Raw genomic sequence first — 16,185 nt, 5'->3', positions numbered from 1 at the left:
CGTCTCTTCGCTTCTCACACCCTGTGCCCCCACTTTTAGACGGTGTAGGTTTACATTATGCATTGTTTCCCCCTCTTGCAACTATATTCCGTTGCCTACGGCATACGTGCTCCTCTACATATCCACATCCGTGTCACTGCCCAGCATGGTCGTCTCGCCACAGCGGTCGCTTTCCACCAGCTCGCTCACAGCGCGGACGATCTGGTCCAGGTGCTGCTCGGCAATCAGCTCGTCCAGAACGGCAATCTCGTCGCCGTGGTCGGCCATGAGAGCCTCGACCTGGCCAGGGGTGTAAGCCGGGAACCGCGCCGCGATCTCGCTGGGGAGCGGGGCCAACGTGGCATTCTTGGGCGCGAGAATGTACGAGCTGGGCAGGTCCGTAGCGCCAATCGCCTCGAGGGTCGCATACGTGCGCGAGCCGCGCATGAGGTTGCGCTGAGTCTCCTCGCTGCGTCCGGCCGTCTTGGCAATGTCGGCCCAGTCGTCGTAGATGAACACGCGGCGCCAGATGGAGAGGAGGGCAACCTGCTTGCGTCCCTCGGGCAACGAGGCGCGCGCAAGGCGGTCGAGCGCAAGCGCAGCATCGCCGGAACGGTCGGGGAGCATGTCAGCAAGCGTCAAGGCGTCCACGAGGGACTCGATGCCCAGCGCGGTGCCGGCGAGCAGGTCGGTGACGTCCCGTTCCAGCTCGGCGCGGAAAGCAGGGCGCGAGGTGAGGCGGGTAGCGTGCGCGTCCACAAATGCCTTGGCACCGGGAACGCGCGGATAGCCGCTTGTGGGGGCCAGGGCGCGGATAGAGTCGGCCAAGTCTTCCTCGGCGTTGATGGCGTCCAGTCCGTCGTCAATCTCGGACAAGAGAGCGGTACGGCCGGGAGTCGCGCCGTGCGCCTTGGTGTCGGCAACCGCAGACAGCTTGGCAATCGACGCAATGAGCTGCTTCTGGGCGAGCTCAGCTGTGTGGCCATCGACAGCTACGAGGGCGGCGGCAGCCGTGCCGTAGCGCTTGCTGGCAATGTCGTGGACCCAAGACAGCTCGGGGTGGGGGAAACGGTCGAAGAAGGCAGTCAAGAGACCACCGTACACCTCATCCTGCGACAGCAGAGCATACAGGTCACCTTGGTCAATGTACCACTGGTACAGGACAAAGGCAAACTCGGCGCCAAACTGCTCAATGAAGGTTTCAATCCTTGCCTGGCCGTTACCCTTGGCCGAAACGGGATTGTTGCAAAGGTACACCAAGGTGGGGAAGTCGCGGTGGTGCTCTGCGAGCTGGTATGCCTCGTCCACACAGTCAATGTCCACAAGAGGACGGATGATCCTGGGCTTCATCTCGTCCCAACGCTGAGCCAGAGTGAGCCCCTCGTTGGGGTCCACACCACCATTCATCTGCCTGCTTGTCGGTCAGTGCGCTCTTAGATTTTATCGTCCACTTACGTTGCGGATGCGCGCAGCTTGTCTTCCATGTTCTGGCACAGAGCAGCAGCGAGGTGAGCCATTTGCAGCTTGAGCGTGGCCTGGTCGCGCTTCTGCGCCACTCCACCCGTGGTGGCCGTAGTGCCCTTGGGGACACCCTCGTCGACGACCGAGCCAAACATTCGTGTGCGGTCCTTGATGAGGCGCTGGGTCGCGCTGTAGAGAGCGTCCATTTCGTTGATGATGGCGTCGCTGGCGGTCCAAAGCTCAATGACGGGGTGCGAGCGGTCAACGCTGTACACCTCGTTGGTGGCCTCGCGGTAACGTGCGGACGACCGCAACACGGTGAGGAAGATGCGGTTGGCCTCCAGAACCCATGCAGTCAGGTCGGCGCCCTGCCCGGCAGTGGTGACCGCGGCCTGGAAGGTGGCATAAACCGACTCGAGCAGGCGGTCCAGGTGGGCCACCTGTGTGCGGAAAAAGGAGCGCACAACGTCGTCGTCGGCGGACGAACCGAGCTGGTTCATCAGGATCTGGATCGAGTCGCCGAGCAGGCTCTCCGGGGACCTAGTGTGCAGATGGCTGGCACTGAGTTAGCGGAGAACCGAAAACACCTTCAAACTCACTCCATGACACGGTTCTGGTAGTCCCACAGGTCGATGGCGGCCTGCACCTTTTCGGCGTCTCCGCACAGTCGCCTACGGGAGCTCTCGTGAAGCAAGCTGAGACCGCCGTTGCGGTGAATGTACTTCATCAGCTCTTTGAGACGCGCTAGGCGGTCCGCCAGTTGGATGCGAATGTCGGAAATGTGAGGCATATACGGCGAGGCTTAACGTCAGCTCGGAAATCACAGGACGAGCTTACTGGATGAGACAATCTCGGTAGAGACACCCTCGGCGGCCTCGGAGAGGTCACCCTTCCAGCCGGCGGGAAGGTCAAAGGTAAGGGGGTTCTCGCTGCGGTCACCAAAGAAGACGGCCTGCTCAAGCTTCGACTTGATGCGGGCAGTAGCAGCAGCGATTGACGACTGATGACGGGCCTGAGCGACAGCAGGGTGGACCTCGATGGCCATGATACCGCCCGAGGCAGCCATGGCGACGAGGGCAGCATTATGGTTGCCCGACTTTGCAGTCCCGACGCCAATAAACGCGTTGGTGCTCGAGTCCTTGAGTGTAATAGTGTCCTCGTAGGGAATGCTGGAAAGCGAAGTAACAACAATGGCGTCGGCAAAGCGGACGAAGGCGGTCTGGGCGCCCGACGGAATGTACAGGCGTGGGATGTCGAGCATGCGAGGATCCGAGTGTGCGACGTAGGACAGGTGCACGTCCTGAACAATGGTGAGCACGTTGGACTGGTGGTTGTAGTCGAACACGACAATCTTGTGGCTGTTGTGGGTGCGGCGGTTGGACGAGCCTTGGGTGGTGTACGACACAAACGCGGCGAGCTGGTCGCTTCCGACGGACACGAGGTCATTGAGCTCGAGGTGAACGGCGCCTGACTGCCAGGTGCGCTCATCCTCAAACAGGCTGGCGCCAATGGATTCGCGGAGGTCAAACTCTTGGACGAGACGGGTGTTGCCATCTGGCGCAATGCCCCACTTTTGGAGGGTGCTGCGGCCGAGAATGTAAACACCGCCAGTGGTAGGGGCAACAGCCACAACGCCGTTGCGCTGGTCACGGTCGGTGAAGATGATGGGCGACGAGCGGTTGAACATGCCGCTGTTGCGTGTAAACTGGGTAGCGGTGGGGACGACACGGCCGCCAATGTTGGCCACGGCGATACGCCATGCCGTGCTCGCAGTGGTGGTAAGGATGAACGAGGTCGCGTCGACCTTCCACATGCGCTCGGCAAAGTCGTCGCCGAGGTTGAGCTGGAGCAAGGCATAGCGCTGGTGCTGGGGGTCGACGAGACCGTGGTTGACACTCTCCCAGAAGCGCACTTCGCCCGTGGCGCTCACAAGCAAGAGGCCGGGCTCGTTGCCAGCACCAACAAACGTTGCGAGTGCAGGCGGTGTAGCAGCCAGGCCGAGGCGGGCGACAGGTGGTGCCTCAAAGCGGTACACGGTAGGAGACGAGTGGGTACGCTTGGCATAGTTCCACGCGACAACGGATGATGGAGAAGCGACGAGCGCGTACCCGTTGCTGGGGTCCACATGGCCCGCGACCGAGTTGACAATAAAGTCTGCGCCCTTGACGAGCGCGGCGACCTCGGAAGGCAAAGGCCCAGCGGCGGTGACGCTGTGTCGCGTGTCGCGGGACCACGTGGAGCGCGAGTCCCACTCCTCTGCCTGGCGATGATGCTGGTGCTGCTGCTCTGTACGCTGTGTGTGGACGCTGTCGCCGGCAGACGATGCTGGGGAGACGGGTCTCAACAAGGGCTGGGTGCTGCCGAGCCTTGAGCGGGTCGGGGGAGCTGACGACTCGAACATGGAGGGTCCACGTGAGATGGAATCGCGTGCCCGAAGACCGCGCCTGGGCGTGGCACGGGCTGGCGAGTTGAACATTGTCTGTGGAGAGGATGGGGTGGATGATGATGGTGAGGAGCGAGCAGATGATGGCAAACACAACCGACTTTCAGCCTGCCGCCAGGGCGGGGGATGGAGATCACGTGACTGTAGGGGCCATTAGCAACGGCCATGTCCCTAATTTCTAATAAAAACTCACCCGCAATTACAATGTCCGCTAAGCGCGCTTCAAATGACGTGATTCCACCACGGGTTGAATCGAGTTGTCTGCTGTTTTCCATCTCGTTCTGCTCCATCGTTCTCTCCACCACATACACAATGTCTCCCATCGCTCCTGTTCCCGTCGCGCTCATCGGTCTCGGTGGCGTCGGCAAGGCCATTCTCAGCCAGCTCCTCACGCCTCCTCTCGCCAGCAAGTTCAACGTTGTCCTCATCGCCAACTCGCGCCTGGCTCTCTCCCTCCCTGCTGCCACCGGCGAGGCTGTCACTGCCGCCAACTTCCTCCCCACCCTCGAGGCCCAGGGCAAGCCCTATGACGTCCCCTCGATTGTCAAACTCCTCGCCTCGCACGCCGACGGCAAGGGTGTCCTCATCGACTCTACTGGCTCGGACGACGTCCCTGCCCAGTACCCCGCCATCCTCGCTGCCGGCGTCCACGTTGTGACCCCCAACAAGAAGGGTCTCTCGGGCACCCAGCAGCTCTACAGCGACATTCAGGCGGCCTCGTTCCCCAACACCCGCTCGCTCCTTTACGGCGAGTCGACTGTTGGTGCCGGTCTCCCCATCCTCTCCACTCTCAAGGACCTCGTCGGCACTGGCGACGAGATTGTCAAGATTGAGGGTGTCTTCTCCGGAACCCTCTCGTACATCTTCAACGAGTACAGCAAGGTCGAGGGCGGCGACGTCAAGTTTTCCGACGTTGTCCTTATCGCCAAGGACAAGGGCTACACCGAGCCCGACCCGCGTGACGACCTGAGCGGCACCGACGTTGCTCGCAAGCTCACCATTCTCTCGCGCCTGATCCCGGGCACTCCGGTGCTCGCCGAGGGCTGCTTCTCGGTGCCCACCCAGTCGCTTGTCCCGCCTGTCCTGGAGAACGCCTCCACCAAGGACGAGTACCTCCAGCGCCTTGCCGAGGGTGACGAGTACTTTGCCGCCCTCCGCGAGGAGGCCCGCAAGGAGGGCAAGGTCGTCCGCTACGTCGGTGTCATTGACCCCAAGGCCGGCAAGGTCGAGTGCAAGCTCGGCAAGTACGACTTTGACCACCCCTTCGCCACCGCTCTCAAGGGCAGCGACAACATCATCTCGTTCACCACCAAGCGCTACTCGCCCCAGCCCCTCCTCGTCCAGGGTGCCGGTGCCGGTGCCGACGTTACGGCCATGGGCTGCACGGTGAGCTAACAGACGGTGTTCAACAGCTAACAATTCCCAGTCGGACCTCCTCCGCATCTACGAGCGTCTCCGCACCGTCGCCTAAAGCGCGTCCTTGCGTGTGAAGTGAACCCACAGTCAGTAGTAGAGATCTTGCCAACCAAATCCCAAAAGCATTGTCCAGCGGACTGGCATGGAATGCATAGCATGCAGCGAGACATTGTTCTATAAAGATCTCCCCTCCGTCTCTCTTGTGTTGCTCTACATTTGTATCTGGCCTCGTTTCTCGTATATATATGTCTCGCCGTTGCCAGAAGTGATCAACCCGGCCACCTTTTGGCTCCATTTTAAAGACCCTTGTTGAAGTAGATGGGACCCTTGAGGTCCTTGAACTCGCCGCCGAGCTTCTCGCCAGTAGTCTGGGCGCGCTGGGGGAAGTAGGCAATGGCAGGAGGGAGGGCGAGGCCGAGGCAGAGACCGATGAGGGTCAGCTGGGTGAGGTTGCTGTACAGGTGGCCACGGGGGCCGACAAAGGTGCCACGCTTCTCGAGGAGGGTCATGACCACGGGAGGAAGAATGAGCGTGGGCCTGGACGGGTGTTAGCTGGATCCGGAGGCTTTTAGCTTACACGTTGGTGAGGACACGGCTGGCAGCAGACTGCATGACGGCCATCTGGCCCGCCTTGGGGCTCTTGCCGAGGGGAAGCTTCTCCTCGTTGTCATCCTCGTCCTTCTGGACCTGGAAGACGTCGACGCCATCGCGCATCTCCTTCCAGCGGATACACGAAATGTTGACAACACCAGCGCTGGCGACAGACACAAATGGCACGAGGCGGGCAAGGATCTGCTTGGTGGCAGGGGCGATGCGGAGGCGCGGCACGAGGGTAGTCAGGCCAACAGCCAGGAAGACCGAAGTGGCCGTCGCAGCACAGTAGGCGGTGGCGATCTCCGAGTTGCTCATCTCAATCGACTTGTTGGCATTGGCGTGGTTCACGGCGACCTGGAGGTGTCAGTTATGGTGCCGTGGCATAGTGCTTGGGATGAGGACAAGAATAACTTGGCCGAGCCGCGACAACAACTCCCGGACCACGTCTTCGACCAAGTCTTAACGTTCCCCAAGGCATTTTGTGAGCTCCACGGAAGCACCTCAGCTCAACACGCCCGAAAAGCGGAGATTGGGAGGGGCAGGACACAAATACAGGCGGAATTGCCAGACAAGTTCGGGGATTTGTTAAAACAACATCCCAACTCGACCACCATGTTTCCGACCGTTCTCGACGTCCTCCGGATCGTTTCTCGAGCTGCAAAGCACAGAATAGACGCAATAGCCTCACGTTCAAAGTCTGATTGGCCCACTGCCACAGAATAACGCTCTTGAGGGACGGGTTGGGCATGAGCATACCGGCGCAGATGCTGAAAGGTCAGCGGAGGGTCAAAGGTCGGCGACTTACATCAGGTTGGTGGGGACAAACGCCGACATGCGGAAGGGGAGGGTGACGGGCTTGCCGGTGTCGGGGTGGATCGACGAGTTGACGACTTTAGAGTGTCAGTGTGGGGCATGCAGACGAGTGCATGGTCGCAGAGAAGCAGGGAACGATGGTTGGCAGGTGTGGTTGCAAGAAACACAGCGGTCGTGGAAAATGGTCCGAACGAATCCTGCGTTCCAGCCCACCGTGCTTTCCTACTTCTCGTACCTCTCCTAGTCCTACTCACGCTGCTTGGCACGGTCAAACCTCTCCCTCTCATCCGCGTCGACCCAGTATCCCGCCTTGCCAGCGGCCTTGATGGCAGCATCGTAGCGGGTGACATCCGACTGGGCCTGGGTGAGCTCGGCTGTCGAAGCGAGGAGGGTGAGCGGCGAGGTGGTGCTGTAAAAGTAGCTGAGGCGGCCACCTGCGAGGAGGAACGTGGGTCAGTAGAGCTTCAGAAGAGGGTCCCGAAGGGTGAGGGTGAGGCCAACCCCAAGGGTTGTTGATAGAGTTTGAGGAGGGGGAGCAACGTACCGTACGTGTTCAAGTCGTACTTGGGCTTGGCTGGTTGTTAGCTTCGACGGTCAAAACCAGATAGCTCACAGATGTCGTACAGGCCAGCCTTGTCCGCCATTTTTCGTAGAGTATGGATAGAGATGGAGAGAGAAGAGAACGATGGATGTGGCCGGGGCCAAGACGACTCCGACTTTCCAAAATGCGGGGAGGATAATATTCGGCAAATAAGGGCTCTCGGGGCGGACCTTGGGGGCCTTTGGGGGATCGACCGTGTGTTGATGTTGACAAAGTGTTGCGACGTCAATAAGAGTTCTAGAGTTGGTCTGTTGGTGGAAACACACAATGCACAGTGTCGTTCACGAGTAGCCACCACAGCCTGCGTCGTGTGTGCACACAGGTGCGGCGTGGTAGCCACACAACAGCCGGTTGCCATATCCCCCAGGTGCCACCGTCCGACCCACTGGCAGGCTGAAAATACTCCCGCTCTTGCCGTTGCCACCACCGACCAACACTACGGTGAACATCTCAATCATTCTCTCTAAACAACAACAACAGCGGCCATGGAGTCCAAAAAGGTGCGCCGTAACTGTGCCCTCCCTCACTGGACACCAGCTACCATGGAAGTGGGCCACACGCTAACAATCCTTCCAGCCTACCGAGCCCGAGCGCAAGAAATGGGACAAGGGCGACTTTGCCGCCAAGGCGCGCGAGAAGGACCAGCAGGCGTACCAGCATGCCAAGGCCCGGGACGCGGCTGCTGCTGAGGGTGAGTACGGGATTGTGGAGAATGGCTCGAGAGTGGATGACACGGGGGTAGTGATTAGGCGCGAGAGGGCATACCTCGGCAGCTCTTGCCATACCAAACCAGAGCTGCTCGAGACAACCCTGCCTTCTTGACCGACAGCCGCCGCACCCCTTCCCTCGTCACCCCCTAGCCCCTCATGTCCCTCCACCACACCATGGCTCTCCAGCTAACCCTTCTCTCTCACCAGGCAAACGCTATCGCCCGGACCAGGACCTGCCCCGCCCCACGGGTCTCGCGCAGCAGCACGTCAACCTGGGACTGGATAAGGACATTGGCAAGACGATGCTCGTGTCGCAGACGACGACCGGCAAGGGTCCGCGCGGCGCTGGGTTCTATGTAAGTGCTCTGATCCGAGGAAGAGACTGCGAGAGGGGAGAGTGGCGGCGCCGTCAGCCGCGTGCTGTTCTGAAGAGAATACACAGCAGGCAAATGTGACCGCAATCACTCCCTCCATCGCATTAGATGTGCCCCTCCCCCCCATGATACCTCGCTGACACAGCCCCCCAGTGCGACCTCTGCAACCGCACCCTCAAAGACTCCCTGTCGTACCTCGACCACCTCAACTCGCGCTTCCACCTCTCCAAGCTCGGACAGGGGACGCACGTCGCGCGCTCCACTGTCGAGCAGGTGCGGCAACGCATCGCCGAGCTGCGCGAGCAGACCAAGAACAAGGTCGACGCGAAGAATTACGATTTCGCCAAGCGGCTCGCGGTGGTGCGTGGCGCGGAAGAGGCCAAGAGGCAGGCGCGGAAAGACGAGCGCAAGAAGAGGAAGGAGAAGGAGAGGGAAAAGGACAAGATGGGCAAAGTGGGTGTGCTGGATGCGAGCGACCGTGGGGCCGTCGGCGCTGCTGTCGATGAGCAGATGAGTATGGAGGCTATGATGGGCTTTGGCGGATTTGGGAGCGGCAAGAAGAGGTAAAGCACGAGAGAGTAGATGGGAACGTAGCAGTTAGTCTTAGATGTATTTGTACAAACGCGTAACAACTGCAGCAACCTTCAACTAACGGCCACTCATATCTGCTCAACCCTATCTCACTCGCTCGCTCGCTCGCTCGCTCACGTACACTTCGTTCATTCGGTGCATACCAACACTCCACGATACATTGGTATTGGGACACGATTACGGGAACTAAGTCCGCAGGAGAGTACAGTCTATACCCGGCCGTCCTGGGCGGGGAATTTGGTGGTGGTGGTGGTGTTTGTGGTGGTGGTGGGGTGGGGGTGCGGTTGCTTGGTGGGATGGGGTGGGGTGAGGGGGATGGAATCGTAAAAAAGGAATGGAAAAGACAGAGAAAACTTGCGAGTCGAATAGGTTGGTTTTGTTTTTTACGCGTGTGTGTTTTTTAAAAATTGGGGTTCTACTCGACACCGAAGCCACCACCCTCGTCGACGCTGAGAAAGGAGTTAGCACATCTGTTGTCTGTAATCTAGCCCCCCAGTCTTTACTCACGCCAGGGTGAGCTTTTGCTCAAGAGTGTCATACGACTTGTACGCCGGAAGGTCGATGCGGTTGAAGCATGTGTGCGACTTTGGCAGCTGGGTGATCTCGCCGGCCTTTTCAATGGTGAAGCGACGGGGACCGTCAGAGCCCTGCAGGTCCTTGAAGCCGTTGACGGGGATACGCGAGGTACCAGTGGTGAACTGGAGGAGACGGGCCTTGCGCTCTGCGGGCCACGAGCGGACAATCTTCCAGAACCACTCGACGACTTCGTCCGACGGGTTGTAGCCACGGTAGTCGGTGTGCTTTTGCCAGTCGTCCACATCAATCTCGGACATGCCTCCAATGAGGAGCTCAAGCTCGCGCTCGTCAAAGACGCTAATGAGCTCCTGGGGGATGAGCTCGTTGAAGCCCGACATGAAGGCCTCAAACTGCTCCGAGACACGACGCTCGATACGGTACTCGGTGACGAGGTCGACATAGTCTTTCTTGTTCAACTCGGTGACCTCGACGTCGCGGCCGCCGTCCTTCAAGTCGACGGTGACGACTTCGCCAAAGTGCTCCTCGGTGATGGAGAATGTGTCCTCGATAATGTCGGTGATGTCATTCTCGAGCATCCAAGTGAGACCGCGGTGGAGACCGGCGTCGACCGACTCGAGGTCGGGAAGCGAAATCTTCTTCTTGAGGATCATCTTGTAGAAGGACGAGATGAAGTACGCGTCGAGGAAACGACGGTGGAAGATTCCCAGGCCGACAACACGGCCGATAAACTTGAAGTAGTTCAGGTGCTCGGGGTTGACGCCCGAGTTGGGGTTGATCTGCAGAGTGTAGTTGTCGTGGGCAGAGTACTCAAAGAGACAGTAGAAGGGGTTGAACATTTCGTGCGAGAGCAAGAAGAAGAACTCGCGAGAAAGACCTCCATAGTCGAGACCGTCTTCACCCTCAAACTTGACCATGAGACGCTTCTTGAGGTCGGTGGGCGACTGGCGCATAATCTCCGTGTACGAGCCCTCGAAAATGTTGTCACGCGACACCTTGATGTGGCACTGGCCAGTGTTGGAGCGGAGCGCAGGCTGCGAACGGAAGTAGATGAGCTTGCGACGGAAGTCGCGCTTGTACTGGGGCACATTCTGGTCGAGCGACGAAGGAAGACGCGGGTCGTCCCAAGTGGTCGTCTTGGTGTTGTGGTCGACAAAGTAGACGCGCGCAGTCGAAGTCAGACGCATCTCCCAGCCCGAGGGGAGGGGACCCAGCTGGCTGACAGTCTGGGGGCGGACAGTCATACCAGGCTGGTCGGGCGCAATGACGCGCAGGAGCTGCTGGCGACGGGGGTCAACCCAAGTGGTGGTACGCGTGTTGTGGTCCACAAAGTAAGGGCGCCCCTCGGGCGTGAAGCGCTGCTCCCAGCCAGCTGGGAGGGGACCCGAACCGACAGTGGTGGCCTGGTTGACAGGGATGGACGACGCCTGGTTGGTGGGAGTGTGCGAGCCAGTCTGGGCGTCGAGCATGTCGTCGGCCAGGGTACGCTGGTTGTGGCGCGCGCGGGCTTCGCCGGTCGAGTTGGCCTGGTTGTTGGCGTTGGACGAGGCATCAGTGCTTGGGCGGTTCCAAGTCGTGGTGCGCGTGTTGTGGTCGACATAGTACTGACGGCCGAGGTGGTCGATGCGGCGCTCCCAGCCGTTCGGCAGGGGTCCCAGCTGGTCCGAGTGCGAGTCAAAGTTGTGACCGGCCGCAGTGACATTGTTGTTCTGGCCCGACTGGGCAGTGGCCAAGGCTGTCATCGGCGCGTTGTTCGGGCCGCCAGCAGGAGGGGGTTGCGAAGGTACCGATGGGGACACGGATGGCTGCTGTGCCGGCGGTGATGCGAATGGCTGTGAGTCACGGTTGCTCTGGAGCGCGGGGCTCTGCTCGGGGGTGTCGGCGGCGCCGGCGCCGTTGTTAGCCTGAGCAGTGTTGTTGACCGAGACACCCGAGTCGTTGGCCGCGGGGGCAAGCATGGCGTTGTTGCTGCCGGAAGGGACGGGGTTGCTGATCGGGGTGTTGGTCTGGGTGGAGAGGTAGATGATAAGCTTGCCGTTGACAGCAACGCTGCCATCACTGCCCTTCTTGAGGTCACGCGTGAGCATCTCTGCGAGCGTGAGTCAGCAAAACCACCCGTATCACTGGGTTTAGCGTCCCCACGAGCTACGCCGCCACCGCGTTTTCCCCCCGCTTCTGGGAAACGGTGTTCTGCCTCTTCTGCCTCTCTCGGCTCCGACCGCGCCGCTTCCTCACAAACTCGCGCGCGCAGGCACGAATTGGGTTCCAACACTCACCCTGTCCACCAAGCTCGAGGTCGAGCACATCCGACACCTTGATGTTGATCACGCCGAGGAAGCCCTGGTCCTGCTGCAGACAGGGTGTCAGCATGTCAAATCTTGAGCGTGTATGCAGTGTCCGCAGGAAAGATGGGTGGGAAATGTGACTTGGGAACGGGGGGTGGTTTGGATAATTGGGCCCTGACAAAGCAAGCACCAAACCGGACCCGCCACCCAAAACGTCGTCGGGTCGCGGTCGTCGGGCAAAACGCACCTTCCTCTTAAACTTGCGCTGGTCAAAGATCTGGACGGTCAGGACGCTCTGGTCCTTGACAGTGCTGTGTGGGATGGTAAGCTGTGCACATGGCCGGCGCATTCATATGTACTCACATGTCAAAGTTTTCATTCCAGTAGGGGTTGAGGGTGCGCTTGATGACGCTGGTGGTGTGCATCTGCTCGCTGTCGACCATGACAATCGCAAACGGGTCCGGGAGACGGAGGATGTCGCGCTTGATGAGCGAGTCGGCCGCGACGACTGCACGAGGGGGCAAGCCAGCGCATGGCGTCGAGGTGGGGGGAGGAGACAGCAGCCATGGCGAAACACGCGCGTGTGTGGACGTTCCGGTCGTTGAGGCGGGGGAGGCGGTGCACGTGACGATGAGTGAGGAGGGGGATTAGAAACGGAGGAGGGGGATTAGAAACGGCAGGTCGTGCGTGTCGAATTTGGATGTGTCGGTGGTGAAGGATGTGGGCGTGGGGGGGACATGAGGAGGGGGCGTGGAGGTGTAGATGAGGGACGGGAGAGGTGGGGTGTGAAGAGGTTGGTGGTGGTGGGTGGGGAGGGGTCCAGTCAGCATTTGTGTTTCGGCAGGAGGTGTGGGGGGTTTACGCACTCGTAATACGGATCTTGCGCGAGCTGGAGGTGGGAGATGCATGCGGGAGCGTGGTGTGGGATTGCATGCGATGAAGAAGGTGGGAGGTAGAGGGCGGGAGGTGGTTGGAGGCAAGGAGGGTGTCGAGTGGGGCCTGGTCAGCACTGTATGGAGCACGAGGTGGGAATCCACCCGCATGCCGCAACGACGACGACGGGGCACAGGGTGGGAGGGGGGCTTACATGTTTGCACGGTTCTGGAGCGTGCCAGTCATTTGGCCCGACATGGTGTGCGGGATGCCGCTGTGGGCTGTGGTGTGGGTCTGCGCGAGGTCGCTTGAGAGGGGGGTGGGGGTGCCGAGGGGGGATGGTGGTTGGAAGGGCCCGTGGATGGACGATGGCGACGGGACGATGGACGACGGACGACGATGTGCGATGGCGATGGAGTGGTGCAGAGATGTGACACCACACCGCTCCTGGGTGGTGGTTGGGGGGGGATGACTGGGGGCAGCCGTCGGAAGGATAATCAAACAAGGGGCCGGAGAGTATTACAAATGACACGCCTATCCCATTTATATTCTAATTTCTAAATTGCATTTACAACCCCCCCGCGCGCGCCTATATGTTTATTCCTGCATCGGGCCATCGGCATATGTCGTCTCGATCTCGATCCTGCCTCAGTCAGCGACGTCATCGTCCGCATGTGCTCTCCTCTATCTGCCGGACTGCGGCGGCACTCTCACTCCTGCAGCGCCGCCGAGTACGCCGCTTGGTGTGTCGGCACTTGCGCAAACAGTGTCCCCTTTATACATGCTACTAGTGACAGACAAAAAAAGACTACTCCTTCACCCTCACCTCACCTCACCTTGCCCGCGCGAGCACGCACAGCAGGACGCTGCTGGGCCGCCTCCTCCTCCTCGCTCTCTGCTTCCTCCTCACCACCGTCCTCTTCCTCCTCGTCCTCCTCCGCCACAGCCTCCAGCTCCTCGCCACGCGCATTCGCAGCACGCGCCATCTCAAGCAGGTCCTCTTCCTCCTCGCTCGCCCGGATCTTGCGCGCCTGCGCGAAAAACAGCTTGGCCTCGTTGTGCGGTGACACATTTTCAATACTGTAAATGTTGCCTGCGTAGCGTCAGTGGCGTTTCTAAAGATACCTATGTATCGGAGAGTAGCGGCCGGGGGGTCATGTGGGTCAAATCCAGTGACATCGACCGGTGATGTACCTCCGTCTGCCTTTTTTCTGGAACATACCTCGTGGTATCAGAAACTGGCCACCGGTAGCCACAACAAACGTCGTCTTGTGCACTTGGACCGAGACGGCCCCCGAAATAACGTAGAACACCTGCCACAGTGTTAGCACCAGTGATAGACTTTGGAGGTTTCTCTTTTTCCTTCCCCACACTCACATAGGCATTGTCGCGAGACGGCTTGCCTGGTTTGCTGCCGCCAACAGGAATGTAGACCACTCCAGACGCGATAAACTTGCCCTCGCCAAACACTTTTTGGTACTTGAACTCCGAGTTCATCACCAGCTTGGGATCCAGCAATGCGCGAGGGTAGCAGATACCTGTGGCCCGGTCAGTGTCATGTACGCCACGTACCCGCCCGCTCCCCGCTCCTCTACTCACGGCGCTGGACCTCGCGGTCTGATGGGAACTCGTTGACCACGGCGATGGGGTTCGTGTTGTTGTCCCATCCTTCCTCGTCGTTGTCGAGCGGCACAGAGCTGGCCTTGCGGATAGACCGCGCACCTTGGCTCGCAGCACGGGAAGACCTGCCAGGGCGTGGACGCTTGGACAAGGTCGCGTTCTCATCGCGGGGCAAATGCACCACTTCCTTGATGACCGCCGAGTGCTCGCCGCGGGTATATTCGAAACGCTCGTTGCGCCACCACTCGAGTGGGCGGAAATGCTGGCGGCCAGAACGACGCGTCTTAAAGTCACCCTTGTAGTCTTCGTCGCCTGGAGGCAGTTGAGACACACGCGAACGCTTGGCCACCGGAGGCTCCTGTGCGGGTGTTCGGCCTCGCTTGACTCGAGCTGTAGGGGGTGACTGGGTCGCGGCCTTTTTGCTGGTATCGGCCTCCTTGTTCTTTCGTGGGCGACCGCGGCCGCGCTTGACAGGTGGAGGAGCAGGCTCCTCCTCCTCCTGCTCCTCCACTTCCTCTTCTCCCTCCTCAGCATCCACCGCAGCCTGCTCCATTGCGACGTCGTCGTCATCGTCCGCATCTCCATGTCCGTTGGCAAGAGGCGCCGGATCGATATCCTCGTCGTTGTCGTACCCGCCCATATCCCCAAAGTCGGCACCGGTATCGTCGTCGTCGTCGTCAATGTCGCCCGTACCGCCCGTCTGGAAGCTGTCGGGCGCAACAGCGTCGTCGCTGTCTTCCTCGACAGGTGCTGGGCCAGAGTACTTTTTGGTTCCGCCGTTTCGTCGCACCTGCTGAGACGTAGCCGGGTGCTGATCATCTTCTTCCTCCTCTTCTTCGTTGCCGACATGGGTGGTCTCGCCAACATCGTCATCATCGTCGTCGTCGGGCACGTGGCCGTTGGTCTTTGAAGCAGTCTTGGTCCTGCCCCTGCCATCCTTGTTGCCCTTGCCCTTGCCACTCTTGGACATGGGGACCTTGGGCGTGCTCGCAAGCTGGGCATCAAACTCGTCGCTGATATCCGGCATAAAGCTCATGCCCGCATCGATGCTCGTGGGCGACATGAGACCCGACGGCTCGGCAATGTGGCCCCCCGCGCCCATACTGTGCTGGCGGGTGGTGGCATTGCGGGCAGTGGGCGTGGCCGTGGCTGCGGTCGGGGAGGCAGGGGCTGGGTTGTAGTTGACGCCTATTGTCGAGCGGCGCTGGGACCGATGCCCAGAGGTCACGCGCGCCGACGGCGAGGGGATCGAGTCGAACCCGTCGTTGGGGGACGCGGGCGGTAGTTGCGACCTGCGCGGGAGAGTTACGCTTGGGGGTGGGTCTGAGGGGGTCAGCGTCAGTGGCACGTGGTTTCCAACCCACTTGGAGAGCTCTGGAAGAAGGGCTGTGGAGGAGTCTTGTTGGGGTCTACCTCGTCGTCATCAATCAAGAGGTCGGCCTCAAACTCCTCGTCCTCGTCGTCGACATCCAGCTCGCTCATGCGTCCACGGCGGGAACGTGTGGTCGTTGCCGGTCCAGAGGGTGACGAGTCGTCATCGCCACGACGGCCACCTCGACCATTTCCTCGTGCGGCTGGCGTCCGCAGCGCGCGGCCTGCATGCTCGCTCTGCGGCGACTTGAAGAACTCGTCCGGATCCTCGAATCCGTCCTCGTTCAGTGGCACGTCGGTCGGCATGGGCTTGCCCGTACGCCTGTGGGGTGACACACAGGGACAAGAGGAAAGTATGAGAGTGGTGTGGTATCCATCAATCAGGCAGAGTGAGAGCAGGAGAGACAGCCGGCGGTGTTTAGGGAAGGGGAGCAATGTCTGTCAGCACGACAATGTTCAACAGGGATCAGCAGTCATCCATCGTACGCACGATCCAACTTCCTTCGGCCTCGCATTAAAC

At 60.2% G+C, this 16,185-nt stretch overlaps 5 protein-coding genes across 5 annotated transcripts; 2 read left to right on the top strand and 3 right to left on the bottom strand.

The window, feature by feature from the left end:
• Positions 1 to 114: 114 nt before the first annotated feature.
• On the bottom strand, positions 115 to 3,916 carry EHS24_006659 (uncharacterized protein; the record flags this gene model as incomplete). Its single annotated transcript, XM_028622065.1, has 4 exons — positions 115 to 1,390; positions 1,435 to 1,980; positions 2,040 to 2,184; positions 2,278 to 3,916. 4 exons carry the CDS (start codon positions 3,914 to 3,916, stop codon positions 115 to 117), a joined length of 3,606 nt encoding a protein of 1,201 aa, XP_028478517.1.
• A 279-nt stretch (positions 3,917 to 4,195) lies between these two features.
• EHS24_006658 (uncharacterized protein) lies at positions 4,196 to 5,354 on the top strand (the record flags this gene model as incomplete). The annotated part of the gene is made up of 2 exons (XM_028622064.1): positions 4,196 to 5,269; positions 5,310 to 5,354. 2 exons carry the CDS (start codon positions 4,196 to 4,198, stop codon positions 5,352 to 5,354), a joined length of 1,119 nt encoding a protein of 372 aa, XP_028478516.1.
• A 241-nt stretch (positions 5,355 to 5,595) lies between these two features.
• Positions 5,596 to 7,350, bottom strand: EHS24_006657 (uncharacterized protein; the record flags this gene model as incomplete). Its single annotated transcript, XM_028622063.1, has 7 exons — positions 5,596 to 5,836; positions 5,877 to 6,247; positions 6,582 to 6,660; positions 6,699 to 6,783; positions 6,961 to 7,140; positions 7,251 to 7,280; positions 7,320 to 7,350. 7 exons carry the CDS (start codon positions 7,348 to 7,350, stop codon positions 5,596 to 5,598), a joined length of 1,017 nt encoding a protein of 338 aa, XP_028478515.1.
• Positions 7,351 to 7,792: 442 nt separating this feature from the next.
• EHS24_006656 (uncharacterized protein) lies at positions 7,793 to 8,958 on the top strand (the record flags this gene model as incomplete). The annotated part of the gene is made up of 4 exons (XM_028622062.1): positions 7,793 to 7,807; positions 7,884 to 7,998; positions 8,057 to 8,373; positions 8,545 to 8,958. The coding sequence occupies 4 exons, from the start codon at positions 7,793 to 7,795 to the stop codon at positions 8,956 to 8,958; spliced, it is 861 nt and encodes a 286-aa protein (XP_028478514.1).
• A 439-nt stretch (positions 8,959 to 9,397) lies between these two features.
• Positions 9,398 to 15,971, bottom strand: EHS24_006655 (uncharacterized protein; the record flags this gene model as incomplete). Its single annotated transcript, XM_028622061.1, has 11 exons — positions 9,398 to 9,431; positions 9,490 to 11,605; positions 11,793 to 11,865; positions 12,049 to 12,112; positions 12,165 to 12,309; positions 12,668 to 12,800; positions 13,511 to 13,767; positions 13,897 to 13,987; positions 14,052 to 14,212; positions 14,274 to 15,617; positions 15,659 to 15,971. The coding sequence occupies 11 exons, from the start codon at positions 15,969 to 15,971 to the stop codon at positions 9,398 to 9,400; spliced, it is 4,731 nt and encodes a 1,576-aa protein (XP_028478513.1).
• Positions 15,972 to 16,185: the final 214 nt, after the last annotated feature.

This window comes from Apiotrichum porosum (assembly GCF_003942205.1).
Source record: "Apiotrichum porosum strain DSM 27194 chromosome Unknown scaffold_3, whole genome shotgun sequence".
NCBI classification, from domain to species: domain Eukaryota; kingdom Fungi; phylum Basidiomycota; class Tremellomycetes; order Trichosporonales; family Trichosporonaceae; genus Apiotrichum; species Apiotrichum porosum.
Note: the sequence above shows the minus strand (reverse complement) of the source record. Positions and strands in the feature narration are given on the sequence as shown.